Source organism: Oryctolagus cuniculus, chromosome 3 (assembly GCF_051225735.1).
Source record: "Oryctolagus cuniculus isolate XC-2025 breed Fujian yellow rabbit chromosome 3, ASM5122573v1, whole genome shotgun sequence".
In the NCBI taxonomy this organism is placed as follows: domain Eukaryota; kingdom Metazoa; phylum Chordata; class Mammalia; order Lagomorpha; family Leporidae; genus Oryctolagus; species Oryctolagus cuniculus.
In genome coordinates, this window is record NC_142869.1 from 131199955 (window position 1) to 131218347 (window position 18393).

At 39.7% G+C, this 18393-nt stretch overlaps 1 protein-coding gene and 1 pseudogene across 9 annotated transcripts in view; both read right to left on the bottom strand.

Annotated features, from left to right (window-relative positions):
- Nucleotides 1–18393, bottom strand: part of ZNF277 (zinc finger protein 277) — a 148930-nt gene that overhangs the window by 52041 nt on the left and 78496 nt on the right. For 8 of the 9 annotated variants that reach the window (XM_089329396.1, XM_008258389.5, XM_089329398.1 and 5 more), the window contains exons 3-4: nt 3763–3851; nt 3376–3458 (exon numbers count right to left, since the gene is read on the bottom strand). The exons of the other annotated variant lie outside the window; for it this stretch is intronic. Coding sequence is in view for 4 of the 8 variants with exons in the window: in XM_008258389.5 (XP_008256611.3) it covers nt 3376–3458; nt 3763–3851 (172 nt within the window). In the remaining 4 variants the exon portion in view is untranslated. The remainder of the gene's footprint in view (nt 1–3375; nt 3459–3762; nt 3852–18393) is intronic. 9 annotated transcript variants of the gene reach the window in all.
- Nucleotides 12468–15986, bottom strand: LOC149127515 (origin recognition complex subunit 4 pseudogene; annotated as a pseudogene).

The window sequence follows — 18393 nt, forward strand, 5'->3', positions numbered from 1 at the left end:
ATGCGTACTAGAACTTACATTGTGTTACAAAGCTGGGAATTATGCAAGAAAACAACAAATGTTAATTGGCCTTTTATTTTGAGGTATTTAATATACAATAATTTGATTCTTTACTAGTCTCTAAAATCTATCAAGTGGCACAAGAAAGAAAAATCTCAGTGGGAGATATGTAATTTTATTTTGCTATTTTATTTTGAGGGAGGTGAGATATATGAAGTAGCATTAAGAGCAAACAAATACTGTTTCTGTAGAGAGGATCAGATTGCTATATAGGTTAAAATTTTCATGAATTATTTATAATTGTCATGAATGTCGCCTCAAGTTGACATTTATAATAGTGATTAGGAAAAAAAAAACACCTTCCATGCAATTACATGGATATTTTCCCTTTTCTCAATTTAAGTCACATCTTGCTACTGAGAGCTTATGAGTGCCACATGTTTTCTCCTTCAGGCAAAGAGAAAAACAAGTTATTTTTATGCTTAAGTGAAGAGTAACCCAGTGATTAAAGATGTCTGCCTTGACAATTTACATTTTTGCAAATTAAAAACTATTTTGTTTATTTGAAAGAGACATAGCGGCAGACAGAGATCTCCCATCTGCGGGTTCACTTGCCGAAAGCCTGTAATAGCAGGTTCAAACCAGGAGCTGAGAATTCAGTCTGGGACTCTCATGGGTGGCAGAGATCCAAATGCGTTAGCCATCAACTGCTACCTCCTAGGGTGTGTATTAGCAGGAAGCTGGGATGGGGAGAAGAGCAGGGTCTTGAACCCAGGCGCTCTGATATGGGATACAGGTATAACATGCAGTGGTTTTTTTTTTTTTTTTTTTTTTTTATTTTTTTTGACAGGCAGAGTGGACAGTGAGAGAGAGAGACAGAGAGAAAGGTCTTCCTTTGCCGTTGGTTCACCCTCCAATGGCCGCCGCGGCCGGCGCGCTGCGGCCGGCGCACCGCGCTGATCCGATGGCAGGAGCCAGGAGCCAGGTGCTTTTCCTGGTCTCCCATGGGGTGCAGGGCCCAAGCACCTGGGCCATCCTCCACTGCACTCCCTGGCCACAGCAGAGGGCTGGCCTGGAAGAGGGGCAACCGGGACAGAATCCGGTGCCCCGACCGGGATTAGAACCCGGTGTGCCGGCGCCGCTAGGCGGAGGATTAGCCTATTGAGCCGCGGCGCCGGCCTCATGCAGTGTTTTAAATGCTACATCAAATACCTCTCTGTAAATCTAGGGAGATTTTGCTATATAACAGAAACACCAAGCCAGTAATTCAGGATTAAATTTAAGTTAATACAAGTAACTATAATTTAAAAACCAAGTAAAATCGTTTGTTAACAGAATCTAGAAGATGTTATTTTTTCTGACAGGTTACACCTGGGACACTTTTTTTGAAAATGTGGTAGTATAGCAATGCCTTGAGGGCTGCATATTGAGACAGGTGGCAATGTGGGGCTGACATTACTGTTCCATGAAGCAGTCCTGAAAGTACCTAATATATTTGAGTAAACATGGGACAAGTAATGCTCTCACTAAAGTGCAAACTCCACAAAGGCAGGGACTACTTCCTGTTTCATTCATTGCTATAGCATTCGTATTTAGGACAATGTCCGGTCTCAGATCTGTTGGATAAATTGGATACTGGGAAACTGAAAAAGAGGGAAATAGTGGAAATGCACTCTGAACCCAGAAAAGCTTAAGAATATGTAGATAATAACACTGAAAGTTTTTGAAGAAAGGAACAAAGTGATTTGCTATTTATTTTTTAACATTACAATTCTGGAGGCAATGTCAACTGACTAAAGAGGTAAATCCATAGACAAGAGAAGAATTGTAAAGAATGGATGCATTTGGAACTCAGGTGGAACTGACAGGACTTGACAAATGATTTAAGTATGGAGGAGAGGAAAAGGGATGCATTAAAGATGATTTTAGAAATTTCCATAGTGACCAGGAGGATGTAGAATCATTATACAAGAAAGGATAACAGGCAGATAGCAAGTTTTGGTAGAGGAAAAACTAAGTTCAATTCTTAGGCATTTAAGTTTAAGGTGCTGACTGGAAATTTACATGGAAAAATAGAACATAAGGAAGTTTAGATTTGGGTGTCAGAAGTCAGTAAAGATGAAAGCTGTATGTGGAGACAATCAAGGATATTCATTGACTACTCTGAACCAGCACCAGAGTTCAAGCTGTTGAGTGTGGCTGTTGAGTTATGGACATGCCTATCCCGCACAGAGGACAAAACCTTGGGAATTGTTACAGATTGGTCATTCTTGATCAAGGCCATTGTGAGCCAGACTGGGAAACTCGTGGAAACTAAAACTTATGAATAAGTTCAAGCAAATGAAATTCATAAAATAGGACAGAAAGTTCAGTTTTGTTTTGGAGATTTCACAAGTCACTGCTGCAGGGAGAGAAGAAGAATTCATGCAGTTCTGCTTTGGATTAGTTATCCAGGAAAAGCACAATTTTTCTTACATGTAAACTGACGTTCAACAATATTATCCTCTCTTACTGGGAGAAATTATCCTCCGGGATGTACACAAAATAAAATGTGTTCCAAGGAACTTTTTCAAATTATGACTATGGTAAACAGAATTTATTTTTCTGCTAGATCTCTTGAGAGTGCAGCACAAACCTTCAAATCATATCCCTCTCATAATAAATGAAGTCTAAAGGTACAAAGAGATTTAATAGGAAGCCACTAAAGAATGAATGTCATTTTTGGGTAACAGTTAAGATTAAATTTAAAATCATAGGAAACTGAGTGCCTTTGGACAAACTAAGAATGTAAAAAGATTAACTTCTGATTATCAAAATGAAAAATTTAATGCTTATATATGTTGTCTTTTACAGATTCAAGATGCTGAAGTTTTCAAGTTAGTTTGTTTATGATTAAAACTGAAAATGAGAAAGGCTATTGCGTTGATTAAACTATATGCTTAATTCATAAAGGGGAATAAAAGAAATGCTAGTACACAGCACATTCCAGTGAAGAGAAGAAAAAAGGTTAATCAATTCAACTCAATTTTAGCTGAGGGCATTTTTCCACGACTACTGAACCCTAGCATGTGTCAGGAAGCTAAAATTACACTAAAATGTGTAAGCTCTGTTGTTATTTTAGAGATAATCCAGGAAGCAAACAAAGCCAAAAAATTCTCTCTGTATTTTCTGCATTTTAACATGAAATGTTTTAACTTTTAGTCAAGTGTATACTTTTTTCTGTTTTAAGATCTTTATCTGTAGTCTCTGCTTTTCTGTATGTTTGAGTTTTCATAATAAAAACAAAAAAAAAGAGGAAAAAAAAAGACAAGCAATAACAAAAATGATTCTGTATGACTTTCCAACACACTACTCACTCTTTAAAATAGCTCTTACCAGTTTCTGTTTCTGAAGCTCTTCTCTAAGAATTCTATCTTCTGGCAAAACATCACACAACAAAAAATAGTTGTCTTGTTCTTCTGTTAAGAGATTGGAAAAATAAGTGAGAAAATAGATATTAATCAGTTTTGTCCAGGAACACTTGTTCCTATAAACGTGTTTTGTGTGTGTGTGTGTGTGTGTGTGTGTGTCTGTGTTTACACATCTGCTAGGATCGCTTTTGGTACAGAATACTATTTTAGCTTTGTTCAAGTTAGGCAAAATAAACATAGATATTTAATTTTAGCTATCATGCAAATGAGAACAATTCCAATTTAAGAAAGTAAGGTTATTCCTTAGAATTTTTTGATGGCAGGGAAAAGATGGTAGTCAAGATATACTTACCAGGTGGGGCTGTGGAATTGATTCTGATCACTGTACAAAAATCTGTGATGGGCTGTTCAGTGAACCTCTTTCTCCAATACAAAACATACCTTAGAACAATAACAAAGGGGTGGTGAACAGACTAAGCATACTAGTTTTTTTAGATGATGGTATTATATATGAAACTTAATTATTCCAAAGCAACAAATCAAATGTTTCTGAAAACTGCTAGAAAATTTTGGAATACAAAGGCCATGAAGCATTGTAGAAATACATAGTAAATATTTAATGAAATGAAATTACACTGTAATGGTAGGAAAATGATTAAACTCTACTATTTCCAGGTTCAAGGAACAGACATCTAAGATAGTTATAATGAATTATTTTTATGTGATAATAAAGTTTCCTGAAATAACATCTAAGTTTATATATAAGATGTAATAACGATTAAATAGGCTCATAACATATTCTCTAACAGAGAGAAAGTTGATTGGTATGTTACACAGTGAAAGAACAAAGGTCAGAAGAACATGGGATGAGAAATTAATCTAAATTCAGTATCTATATAATTAAGATAGAAAATCCCATATGTCCACACTGTTCCTGAAATAAGGTGCATTTTGCCTTTGGAAAAATAGCTGAGCTTACAATTCTTGTGTTTAATGAGTAAAGTTAAAAGCAGCTGCCTCAACCGCCTAAATATAAAAGGAAATCATAATACACAGACCTGCGTATCACTGAAAGAGGGAGTACAGTAACAGGATTCAATGCACTGTTCATTTTTCCACCTATTCAGCAAGATTTCTATTGGCAACTGCAATCTCATTCATCAAAGGTACCAAGGAAAGAATGTGTTCTTCATGGGAAGAAAGGAAATGTAAAGGTTGACTCTAGTTGAAATCAAGTAACACCAAAGACCCAAAGCCTTGTGGAGAGATGTTACTTACTGAAATAGATAATGTGTATGAAAAGGAAGGAAACTGAATATTTTAAATGCCTTGATATACTACAGTGTTTTGCACAGAGTAAGTCCACAACAGATATTTTAAGGATGTAGAGGAATATCTGAAGATTTCTGTAAGTTTCTCTACGCAGCCTTCAACTCTCAAAATTTGTCTCCTTTTAATTCTTACCTCCTCTGTTCCTAAAAGTAATTTCTCATTCCCATGGTACTATACAGAAGGGGCATTTGTGTATTAAAAAACAATTCTATGCTGGGAGGCCGGCACCCTGGCTCACTTGGTTAATCCTCTGCCTGCAGCGCCAGCATCCCACATGGGCGCCAGGTTCTAGTCCCGGTTGCTCCTCTTCCAGTCCGGCTCTCTGCTGTGGCCCAGGAGGGCAGTGGAGGATGGCCCAGGTCCTTGGGCCCCTGCACTTCCATGAGAGACCAGGAAGAAGCATCTGGCTCCTGGCGCAGCGCCAGCTGTAGTGGCCATTTGGGGAGTGAGCCAATGGAAGGAAGACCTTTCTCTCTGTCTTCTTCTCTCACTGTCTATAACTCTACCTGTAAAGAAAAAAAAATTCTATGCTGAACAGAGGACTGAGAGAAAGAAAAACACAATAACAAGCTCACATAAAATACAAATACAAATGGATGCCAACACAGTGAGTGCAGAATATGAAAGGAAAAAAAGGCAATGAATAATACATAACAATAGAACCACATGGTTTAGTTCTTCTCATGAACAACCAGATTGGCAACCTTGATGGTTAAGTAAGGGGAGAACCCCTTTCTTATGTAACAGTGCTAGGACTTGTCCTAAGAGATCTGAAAATGACAATCTTGGGCTCTAGCTCACCGTCAAACCACAGATACAGTAAATGATGCACTATTAGTCTCGGGCTAACTCACTAGCATCAATATTAGGGGCCTCAGAAGCAGAAGGAAAGTGCATACTGGATCCATCAAAACAGCCTACAAGAGAAAGTGTGCCTACAGAAGGTTGAAAAGCGCCACTCTGAAGCCAGGAGCCAAGCGCCTTCTCCTGGTCTTCCACGCGGGTGCAGCGCCCAAGGAACTGGGCCATCCTCCACTGCACTCCCAGGCCACAGCAGAGAGTTGGACTGGAAGAGGAGCAACCAGGACAGAATCTGGCGCCCCGACCGGGACTAGAACCCGGTGTGCCGGTGCCACAGGCAGAGGATTAGCCTATTGAGCCGCGGCGCTGGCCCTACATAGTTATTCTTACTCTCCACTTTCCTACCTAGAAGGAGAGAGAAGAAAGGGAGAAAGAAGAGGCAAGAGAAAGCTCAAGAGAAAAATGGCATTCCCAGTCCTTTTCTCAATTTCTCCTCAGCCTGTCTTCTCTTATGAGAAAGTGGTAAGAATGAAAGAACATAGAACCTATACTAGAGATGTCAGGAATAGATAGATGGCAGATTCTTTCTTCCAAGCTGAAATACCTATTTTCATGAGTAATCAAGTCTTTCATGGCAGTACCAAGAGCTGAGATAACTGCCTTTTGAACATATGCTAGCCAAGTTCTCTCTGCAGTTCCCTCATGGTGTACTCACAATACATCAAGCAAAGGCTCATCAGACCTGGTAACAACCACTCTACAAGGACCACCCAGATATCCTCTAGGGAACAAAATGAAAATATGGTCAGCCCTATAAAGTAACAGTTCCATTTTGGGTCACAGCCAGTTAATAGGCAGCAAAAATTCTCTTTGAATATACAGGTTGCTTACCTCTGGAAAATGTTCAGAGACTTAGAAAAGTATCTGAGAGCCTATGTGAAATAGATGATAGGGTAAGAGCCTGATTCCTAAAGACTTGATTGACCTTTGAATTATCACTGAAATTTTTTTAAATGTAGAGACCATACCATTCCCCTATTTGCAGAGATCTTAAGCTAGATGCAGTTTTACTTTTTAAATTAATAAAGTGGCCAAACATTCACAATTGATGTACTAGTAATATATTAGTAGAGGTACAAGAGGGCATGCTGGTTTAGCTTAGTGGTTAAGACACCAGTTAAGACACTTATGCCCACACTGAAGTGCCTTGGTGACAGTCAGCTCCTGATTCCAGATTTTTTTTTTTTTTTTTTGACAGGCAGAGTGGACAGTGAGAGAGAGAGACAGAGAGAAAGGTCTTCCTTTGCCGTTGGTTCACCCTCCAATGGCCGCCGCGGCCGGCGCACTGCAGCCGGCGCACCGCGCTGATCCGATGGCAGGAGCCAGGAGCCAGGTGCTTTTCCTGGTCTCCCATGGGGTGCAGGGCCCAAGCACCTGGGCCATCCTCCACTGCACTCCCTGGCCACAGCAGAGGGCTGGCCTGGAAGAGGGGCAACCGGGACAGAATCCGGCGCCCCAACCGGGACTAGAACCCGGTGTGCCGGCGCCGCTAGGCGGAGGATTAGCCTAGTGAGCCGCGGCGCCGGCCCTGATTCCAGATTTTTACAAGTGTAGATGCAGTGAGGCAGAGGTGATAAGTTCAGAAGCTGGGGTCCTGCCAACCACAGAGGAGCTCCTGGCTCCAGTCCTGGTCCAGCTCCAGCTATTCCAGGCTTTTGGGGAGAATTGTGGATGGGAGTTTTCTCTTTCTGCTTCTTTAAAATATAAAATTTAAAATGAAACTTTAAAAAACAAATAGAGGAGCAGGGATTTTGCATTCAGACATATGAATCTGAATTTAGTTATCTAACCTTCCTTAAACTCATTGTATTCATTTGCAAAATAAATTTTTGTCAATTAAACAGGATGATGAATATAAAGCAAAGTGTTCAACTAAGAATTTAATGAATGGTAGTTGTTATTAGAAAAAGTAACATATTTACTACTAGAGGGCAGGCTCTGTGGCATAGCTGGTAAAGCCGCTGCCTGTACTGCCAACATCCCATATGGGTGTCGGTTCTAGTCCCGGCTGCTCCACTTCCTATCCAGCTCTCTGCTATAGCCTGGGAAAGCAATGGAAGATGGCCCAAGCCCTTGGGCCCTTACACCCACGTGGGAGACCCAGAAGAAGCTCCTGGCTCCTGGCTTTGCATCGGTACAGCTCTGACAGCTGCAGCCAACTAGGGAGTGAACCAGCGGATGGAAGATCTCTCCCTCTCTCTCTTTCTGCCTCTCCTCTCTCTGTGTAACTCTTTCAAGTAAAATAAATGTCTTTAAAAAATTAAATATTAAAATAGTAAATAATTCATGCTTATTCCAGAATGATGACACCTATAGCAACAAAATATAACAATAACATTTCATTAAACATTTCATGAGAAAGTCAAAAGTTTATGTAATTGATAATATAAATAAAATATAATTATTGATAATATTTATAGTGTCAGGCTAGGTGGTGAGGAGTAAAGTAAGGATGATGATGACAACAATAGCAACTAACACTTACTGAAGCTTATCTGCCTAAGGTCACACAGTTAGAAAGTCAGAACTGGCACCTGAACTTAGACCCTCTGGCTCCAAAGTCAAACTTGAACTTCCCCTAGTGTCATATGGGAAACAATCTGTATAAAATGACAGAAAAGGGAAGGTAAAGGGAGGAAAAAGCCCCTAGAATTATAGTTGTAATGGATATCTCAAAACATTTTTTTCCTCAGGGACCCACATGGTCTTAAAAATTGCTTTCTTGACAAGGTAAAACAGAAAGAGGGAATGTCTTTCCTTTCTGAAAAGCATTCTAAAGCTAGGAATTCTCCTAACTTCCTACCTAATGACTGAAAGTTGATAATACATATTTGGGTCTGTTGATTAGGCAAGAGGTACTCAGAAGTCCACTACAGGTAACAATGATCAATGAGCAAAAATCAATGGGTTTTAGTCTCCCAAGATTTCCATGTTTGGGTACTGTCTCCTTGATCTTTGAAAGGGATCAATGTCCCATATTGCTTATTTGGTATCAGAGTCTATCTCAAGGTATAGGTACAAGGGAAGCAATTACTAACACTGATTGACTTAATCACTGGTATACTCTGCCTAGCAGAACCTCAGTTGTCTTCTTCAAATAGAGAGGGCTTCCTGTAAACTGAAGAGAGAGGAAATATTGCTATATAGTCTGGTAATCTTTACGTTGGTTAAAAGTTACTTTACTGTTTCATTAATAAGTAGTTATGAATTTTGGAAATAATGTTTTTCAGCTACCATATTTAGAAGCATCTCTAAGACATTATGTGGCTTACAAAGGCACAGGAAGAAAGCAGGTAACAGGATGGGACAAAAGGAACAAAGTCATTATTTCAGCGTGCTCTTCCTGATCAAAGTTTGGGTGACAACAAATCAAAGGAAAAAAAAAAAAACTATGCTGCAAATTAAAAATTTAAATATATAAAATTATGCATATCTTATTGTGCTATATTATATAAACAGACCTAAAATCTAACATACATTTGACCTAAGTCTAAAGTTAAAGAAAAATCCTAATCAAACACGTAGCAGTGTTTTCTTAGTTCATAACTAGAATTAGAAGGTGTGTCAATACATACATTTCCTTGTTGTTGGTACAGGAATTCAGATACTCTGTATTCAATTGAGAGATAGTATAAAGACAGCAGATTTTTAATACATACTTCTTGTGACATTTTTTCTCTTCCACTAAAATGTATTTTTCAAACTTAAGGGATCATTTATAACTCTCTTCTGCATTTTTTCCTACTTCTCTAGTTTATTCAAAGCTAGAATTTCGACTACTCAATATATAAAAGTCACCATGAAATACAGGGCACAGACTCTTTATTTGGATGATAGTCATCAAGCATTTTGTACTTTATTTAAGAACCATAAAGGTAATTACAAGGTCAGTGGCAAATACTTATGGTCTTTCAAAAGAACTTCATGTCTCATAGAATTGTCTTACACAAAAAATCCCTGTAGCAGTATCTTGCCTGCCCAGGCCTTCAGTGTAATGCTGTGCTTCTTGACAAAGGCTTAAAGGTTTGAGATATGGCTGTTAATTAAGTAGCACTGAATGAGCAGAATTTAATATAGAAGGGGCCAAGAATTTAGGAGTTCACATTTGTCTCTGGAGAAATTTTTATCTAATTAAAAAAAGTCAGAAAATAGCTCTGTATAAATAACTATGTTAAATGAGCTCAAAGGAAAGATTTTTATTTTTGTTTTTATTCCTCTGTCCCAGGAAATTTTACTGTTACTTTGTTTCAGTAGAGAAAACATCAACTATAATGAATATGAAACCATATAGCTTACTTCTTGTAAGCACAAGAAGGTTTAAATTCATCTATTGTCATCTTCTTCTTTTTTTTTTTTATTTGACAGATAGAGTTAGACAGTGAGAGAGACAGAGAGAAAGCTCTTCCTTCCGCTGGTTTACCCCTCAAATGGCCGCTACAGCCAGAGCTACGCCGATCTGAAGCCAGGAGTTTCCTCCTGGTCTCCCATGTGGGTACAGGTGTCCAAGCACCTGGGCCATCCCCCACTGCCTTCCTGGGCCACAGAAGAGAGCTGGACTGGAAGAGAAGCAACCAGGACTAGAACCTGGTGCCCATATGGGATGCCAGTGCTACAGGTGGAAGATCAACCCAATGAGCCACGGCACCGGCCCCTGTCATCTTCTTCTATATAATGTACTCAAAATGAACAGTTCAGGTCAGTGCTGTGGCATAGTAGGTGAAGCATCTGCCTGTGGTGCTGGCATCCCATACAGGTGTTGGTTCAAGTCCCCGCTCCAATCCAGTTCTCTGCTAATGGCCTGAGAAACTAGTGGAAAATGCCAAAATGCTTGGGACCTTGCATCCACATGGGAGACCTGGAAGAAGTTTCCAGCTCCTGATTGGACCAGCTCTGGCCATTGAGGCCATTTAGGGAGTGAACCCTTAGATGAAAGAATCCTCTTTGTCTCTCCCTCTCTCTGTAACTCTGCCTCTTAAATAAATAAATAAATCTTTAAAAAGCAATGAAAAAAATGAATAGTTTCTGAGAAATTCTCTGCGAGTGAATTCATTCATAACAACTTGAACCTCTCACTGATCCCTCCTTCCCATCCCTCCTCTAACTTCTTTTCTGAAATTAGGGAACAGTCATAGAATGCTGAGAAGATTTGAACTTAATTCTTTTTTCCCCTAAAACAGTTGCATTTTATTGAGTAAAATATGTCACTTAAACATAATCTAAATCAATCACTGGAATTATAAATCAAGTTGCTGCACAGGATTCAAAGGTAAGAAAAGACACAGCCAAGGCACTTAACACACCCAACAATCTCTAATAAATACAAAAATGTTAATAAGAAAATGTCATATTTTGTGAAGCAATAACTTTTTAGCTTTTTACAGAATGGCTAAAATGCCAAAGTTGAAGTTATATTCTTTTCCAGTGTAGTAAGGATGTCGCCCACTGCCTAACATCTGTATGACAGTGTGGGTACTTCTTCAGAGCATTCATAATTTGAGTATTATCCAAAAGCAGTTTCATCGGCTGGTACTGTCTCTGAATTTACTGAAGTTCTTTCAATGGGCTTTATTAATTTTAATTGTCGTTAAGTGTTCAAAAGCCTTCATGACAATAGATTTCTCAAAATTATGAACAGAATGGGCCTTCCTTTGAACAAACTTTTTTTTTTTTTTTTGACAGGTAGAGTTATAGACAGTGAGAGAGAGAGAGAGACAGAGAGAAAGGTCTTCCTTCCGTTGGTTCACTCCTCGAATGGCCGCTATGGCCGGCGCTGCACTGATCCAAAGCCAGTGAACAAACTTTTGAAACTCATTGTAGACCATTTGATTAAAGGTTTCCTCTTCATAGATGTCATTTAAATATTTCATTGCTATTATAAGACAGATTTCCAAGACTGATAGATCATGTACAATATTGGCTTTAGAACCCATGCTACACAACTGGTTAGCCTCCATCAGATCTGCTGGAGTCACAAATGGATGAGATGCTGTTACTCAATTAAAAGTAAGCATCGGCCAGCGCTGTGGCTCACTAGGCTAATCCTCCGCCTTGCGGCGCCGGCATACTGGGTTCTAGTCCGGGTCGGGGCGCCGGATTCTGTCCCGGTTGCCCCTCTTCCAGGCCAGCTCTCTGCTGTGGCCAGGGAGTGCAGTGGAGGATGGCCCAAGTACTTGGGCCCTGCACCCCATGGGAGACCAGGAGAAGCACCTGGCTCCTGCCATCGGATCAGTGCAGTGCGCCGGCCGCAGCGGCCATTGGAGGGTGAACCAACGGCAAAAGGAAGATCTTTTTCTCTGTCTCTCTCTCTCACTTTCCACTCTGCCTGTCAAATAAAAAAAATAAAAATTAAAAAAAAAAAAAAAAAAGCAAGCATCAATAGCATGTGTAATGACCGCAGGTTTTGCTGACATTGAAATGCTTCTGGGGGCTGGCGCTGGGGCGCACTAGGTTAATCTTCCGCCTGCGGCGCCACATCCCATATGGGCGGCGGTTCAAGGCCCTACTGCCCCTCTTCCAATCCAGCTCTCTGTTATGGCCTGGGAAAGCAGTAGAAGATGGCCCAAGTCCTTGGGCCTCTGCACCCGCACGTGAGACCGGGAGGAAGCACCTGGCTCCTGGCTTCGGATAGGTGCAGCTTCGGCCATTGCGGCCATTTGGGGAGTGAAGGAAGACCTTTCTCTCTGTCTCTCCCTCTCACTGTCTGTAACTCTACCTCTCAAATAAATAAATGAAATCTTTAAAAAAAAAAAAAAAAAAGGATAGAAATGCTTCTGTGATACTTTCCTCACACTTTTGTCTTCAGAGAGACACTGAACATTCTCATTCCATTTCTCAGCAGAAATCTTCTCTGGAATTTCTGCAGGTAGAGATAATTGTTCTTTAAATATTTTAACATACTGTGGAAAACCAAACGAATTCATTAAGTGTATCTATCAGTGAGGAAATTGTGACTTCTCTATTTTCTAAAAGTTCCAAAATATCCAGTCTACATGTAAGACCAATAACTGATACTGGAGTGTCTATGCAGACTGAGAAATAACAAAAAGATTACAAAGGAGTATTTGATTTTTAGGATGAGCAAAAAGATCAAATTCATCTAATATGAAGATCACAGGGCAACTTCTAATACAGTTATCTTTTTTAAAGCTTCTAGAAGAAATGAAAGATTTTCAGCAAAGCTTCCACAAACTTTATCTCCAACTGCATTTTCCAGACTTAAGTGCCTTGTCTTTTAGGGCAATTTTATCACTGATCTGCAAGAGTCCAATAAGGTGAATTTGTAATATATTTTCACTTGCTTCTATTTCCAAGAGTTCTTTCAAAGCTTGATTTATTAACATTGTCTTTCCTGATCCTTGAGGTCTGATAATGAGTAGATAGTTACTTTCTTCATGGTTAGCAGTTCTTTTTAGCAGCTCAATCAAATGTTTGTGTTGTACTTGCACTCCAAATAGGTTATTATGCCTATTCTGATGACAAATTCTTGCACGTAAAATTCTTTGTACCTGTGAAAGGCATTCTGCATGTATTAAGTTGTTATTCAACAAATTCAAATTCAGGACAAAGCAGGCATCCAGCAACTGTAAGACTCACTTCCCAAGACCGCCTCATTCTTCCCAAGATTGCATTCTTTACTTGGCTTCACCTGCAGCTGCCAACGGTAAAACAATTACTCCTGGCATGCCCCGCACATGCCTCCTGTGCAAGCACGTGACCTCCTTGGGCCTCTGTCCATGATTGCTTCCGTTCCTCCACTTGCTCTTAGGAGGGAGGAGAGAGCTGGGGGTGTTAAAGAGAAGGGACTTTCTCTTCCTTCCCGCCCCTCTCCCCCCGTTACAATGTCTTAAAGGTCGAACTTAATTCTGATCACAGGGGGCCTGCTCTGTGGCATAGCAGGTAAAGCTGCTGCCTGCAGTGCTGTCATCCCATATGTGCATCGGTTCGAGCAACTGCTGCTCCACTTCTGATCCAGCATCCAGCTCTCTGCTATGGCCTAGGAAAGCAGAAAATGTCCTAAGTCCTTAGGCCCCTGCGCGCACATGGGAAACCTAGAAGACTCCTGGCTTCAGTTCGGCGTAGCTCTGGCCATTGCGGCCATATGGGGAGTGAACCACTGATGGAAGACCTCTCTCTCTCTCCTTCAATCTGCTTCTGCCTTTCAAATAAATAAAATAAATCTTAAAAAAAAATCTGATCACAAACATTTGTTTTGAAGACAAAATTTTAGTTTCCTTAAATAGTAGGAGGTTATTATTTAAAGGAAGTTGGATACTTTATTTAAAGGGTGGCATTGTGGTGCAAGGGTTAAAGCCACTGCTTGCAATGCAGATATCCCATATTGGAGCAAGGGTTTGAGTCCTGGGTACTCTGCTCCTGATCCAGCTTCCTGCTGATGTATATGGGAAGGCAGTGGAAGATAGCCCAAGTACTTGGGCCATTGCCACCTATATGGGAGACCTGGAGGAGTTCCAGGCTCCTGGCTTCAGCATGGACCACTCTGGCTGGTCTGGTCATTTCGGGAGTGACCCAGTAGATGAAACATCTCCTGATCTTTATCTTCATCACTATGTCACTCTAGCTTTCAAATAAATAAATCTTTAAAAAAAGATGAAAATATTTAAAAACAACAGCATCTACTCAGATATACTCTTGGTCAATTTGGATTAATCAAATTTTTACTTCCTAAGGGAAGATTTTATTTAATTATAGGATAGCTGACAAGCAGAATCTAGGTTTCCAAATAAGATTAGTGTCAATGATGAAAACAGATTGATCAGTACAAATACAGCCACTTACCTATCATACATAGGCACAAAGAAGAAAGTACAAACTTAAATTCAGACAATCCTCAGATTTTAGGAACAAAAGAAAAAGAAAAATCTTAACAATATTCAATTATCACTGAAAGATTATCATATTTTTCTGAAATTATATGATTAAAGAGTTAAAATTTCCTATCTTAAAAGAACTAGGTGGCTTACACAAAAATAATCTTAATTATCTTGTCAATGATTGACTTTTAATGTAAGAAGTTCCTAAAACAAAATCCACATATCTGACTACTTATAACTAGGTATCATATGAGAAAACTTTCAGAATACTCTATGAACATACACTTCATTGAAAAGACCTAAATGAAAGATCTCCGCGAGTGAGATCCCAGTGGAAAGAACAGGTCATCAAAGAAGGAGGTACCTTTCTCTGAAGGGAGGAGAGAACTTCCACTTTGACTACGACCTTGTCTACATATGATCAGAGTCAGTGAACTCAAAAGGCTTCCATAGCCTTGGCAACTCATGACAAGAGCCTAGGGTGATTACTGATGCCATAAACAAGAGTGTCAATTTGTTAAGTCAACAACAGGAGTCACTGTGCACTTACTCCTCATGTAGGATCTCTGTCCTTAATGTGTTGTACACTGTGATTTAATGCTATAACTAGTACTCAAACAGTATTTTTCATTTTGTGTTTCTATGTGGGTGCAAACTGTTGAAATCTTTACTTAACATATGCTAAACTGATCTTCTGTACATAAAGAGAATTGAAAATGAATCTTGATGTGAATGGAAGGGGAGAGGGAGAGGGAAAGGGGAGGGTTGCGGGTGGGAGGGAAGTTATGGGGGGGGCATTGTAATCCATAAGCTGTACTTTGGAAATTTATATTCATTAAATAAAAGTTAAAAAAAAGAAAATAAATAATGAATTAGAATAATTACAGATTGCCTTCTCTTAAAGAAATTAGCTTATTTTACTAGTCAGTGACATATATCATTCACATAATTGTCCCCTAGTTTATTCTATTTCTGTTCCCTTACCAAGCAGCACCAAAATCTACTCAGCAACATTGAGTGGATGAAAGGCACACGACAGGTATTCAGCATCGATGCTAGGCAGCTGAGAAAAGATCAGGACCAGACAACAGCTAATATTGTTGCTGCGGGTATGCTGGCTATTCTAATTTAAAAACAATTTTTTCTTTCCAGAAGTTTAGATTGTTTAGAACTCAGAATAAAATTTTACAAATGCTAATTAGGTTTTCAAACCCACATAAGTGCCTACTGCAGATAAGATATAGTTGTAGAAAACTAAGATTTCAAATATATCTTTGGTAACCAAAATACAAATGACATTTTGACTACAATGGGCAGCACAGGTACACACTATGTCTCAGGCTCTTGCAGGTGCTATACATACCGTTTTATATACTATTCAACAACCTTGCTAAGGCTCATGTTAACCCCAATTTGTAGATGGGGAAACTGATCTTAGAGCAAATTAAGTAGCTGGCTGGAAATCACAAGGTTGGGAAGTTTTGGAGCCTGCATTCAACCCTTGGCCTGCTTGATTTCATACTCTAAATGCTTGCTGCTCTGTAAGAGCCATCCTGAGAATTAATTTGGTCGCTGAGAATGATGTATGTGATCTGAAAAACAGAGTTTAGATTCAGGGATATTACCATGTATGGCACACTCTGATGGTTGTTAGGGGAACTGGGAGATACTATCAGGTACACCAAATTGTATGCTTTCAGAGTTAACTATACTAAGCCAGTAACCACCATGATGTTGCCTTTACAGAACATCTTTCCAATTTTCAATCAGTCATGACAGAAGCATAACTAACCCATTGCAGGTTTTTTTTTTTTTAATAAAAATTTATTTAGTTATTTATTTGAGAGGTAGGGTTACAGACAGAGAGGCAGACAGGAGAGAGGTCTTCTGTATGCTTGTTTAATCCCCAAATGACCACAACAGCTGGAGCTAGTCCAACTTGAAGCCTGGAGGCAGGAACTTCTTCCAGGTCTCCCATGTGGGTACAGGGGCCTAAGCACGTGGGCCATCTTCTACTGCTTTTCCAGGCCACACGAACTGGCACTGCAGGCCAAAGCTTAGAACACTATGTCACAGCGCTGCCCCACTACTGGTTTAAGAGGAGGTATTTTCCCTGGACAAATATTTCCAGAGATTATAATTTGGGAAAAAAGGAATAAATGCCTGTATCATTTGACTGCTGGTTTGGACATTCTAAGTCAGGTGTTCCCACTCGAGTCTAACTCACTTGGTGCTTTGGTTATAAGGGTAAGATTTCATGCAGAAAGAATATTTCCAGGGCCAGTGTTGTGGCATGGTGGGTAAAGCTGCTGCCTGCAATGCCAGGATCCCATATGGGCACTAGTTTGTGTCTCGGTTGCTTCACTTCTTTGTCTTTCTTTTTTCACATTTTCACATATGAGTTTCACTCTACATGTCGTGCCAGGCTTTAACTCAAGAAGGAAAACAGCAGGGAGGAAAGAGGAGTTAGTCACATTTGAGAAGCTGCATGGTTTGGTAGAAATAAAGTATGACTTTGGGTGGAGGCCCATATAATGGGAGTAAAGGCCTAATTTTCCATTTTCTGCCTGCTTATCTAGAGTCTCTATCTTCCCACATGTAAAAATTAAATGAAATATGTGAAAGCTAAATAAATGTATGAAAATGAAGTCCAATATGTACTAATATCCAGCATTTTAATTTCCATGTATTACATGTATTACATGTAACTTGAATATACACTAACTTTAGCAGGCAACAGAACCATAGAATGGGTGGTAAGACAATCAAAGTATAATTGTAGTTATTGGTTATATATAATTATAATTGATCTTAGCATCTTTTATCTCCCCCCCCCCACAGAAACCTTTTATTTGAGGTATACAAACTTCGTGCATTTCATAAATACAACTTTAAGAACACAGTGATAGTGATTCTTCCTATCGTACCCACCCTCCCACCCCTACTGCCACCCTTCTTCCTCCTCCTTCTCCTATTTCCATTTTTAATTTTTCACTGGGGCCGGTGCTGTGGCACGGTAGGTTAATCCTCCACCTGCAGCACCAACAACTCATATGAGCACCGGTTCTAGTTCTGGCTGCTCCTCTTTGAAACCAGCTCTCTGCTGTGGCCTGGGAAAACAGTGAAGGATGGCCTAAGTCCTTGGGCCCCTGTGCCCACATGGGAGATCCGGCAGAAGCACCTGGCTCCTGGCTTTGGATTGGTGCAGCTCTGACCATTGCAGTCATTGGGGAGTGAACCAACCAGTGGACAGAAGACCTTTCTCTGTGTCTCTCCCTCTCATTGTCTGCAATGCTACCTCTCAAATAAATACATAAAATCTTAAAAAAATTTTTTACTAAGATCTGTTTTCAATTAACTTTATACTAAGTAAAGATTTCCAAAAAGTGATCCCTGTTAGGAATTTGGAAAACATTATGTTGAGTGAAATAAGCCAATCCCAAAGGGACAAATACCACTTGTTCTCCTTGATAGGTGACAACTAACTGAGCACCAAAAAGGAAACCTGTTAAAGTGAAATGAACACTATGAGAAACGGTGACTTGATCAGCCCTCACCCTGACTGTTGATGAGCAGCTTAATATGTTATCCCTCTTAGTATTTTTTTTGTTTGTTCTACTTAATACTTTTGGTTGAATACTGTAATCAATACACAATTCTTCTTAAGTGCTGAAAGTTAACTAAAAAATGATTGCTGTTAAATATAAGAGTGGGAATAAGAGAGGGAAGAGATGTGCAATTCGGGACATGCTCAAGCTGACTTACCTCAAACAGTAGAGTTAGAAACATACCAGGGGATTCGAATTCAATCCCATCGAGGTGGCATGTACCAATGCCATCTCACTAGTCCCAGTGATCAATTTCTGTTCACAATTGATCGTAATGATAGGACTAAGAACCAAAGGGAGCACATAAACAAGTATAGTGTCTGCAAATACTAGCTGATAGAATCAAAAAGG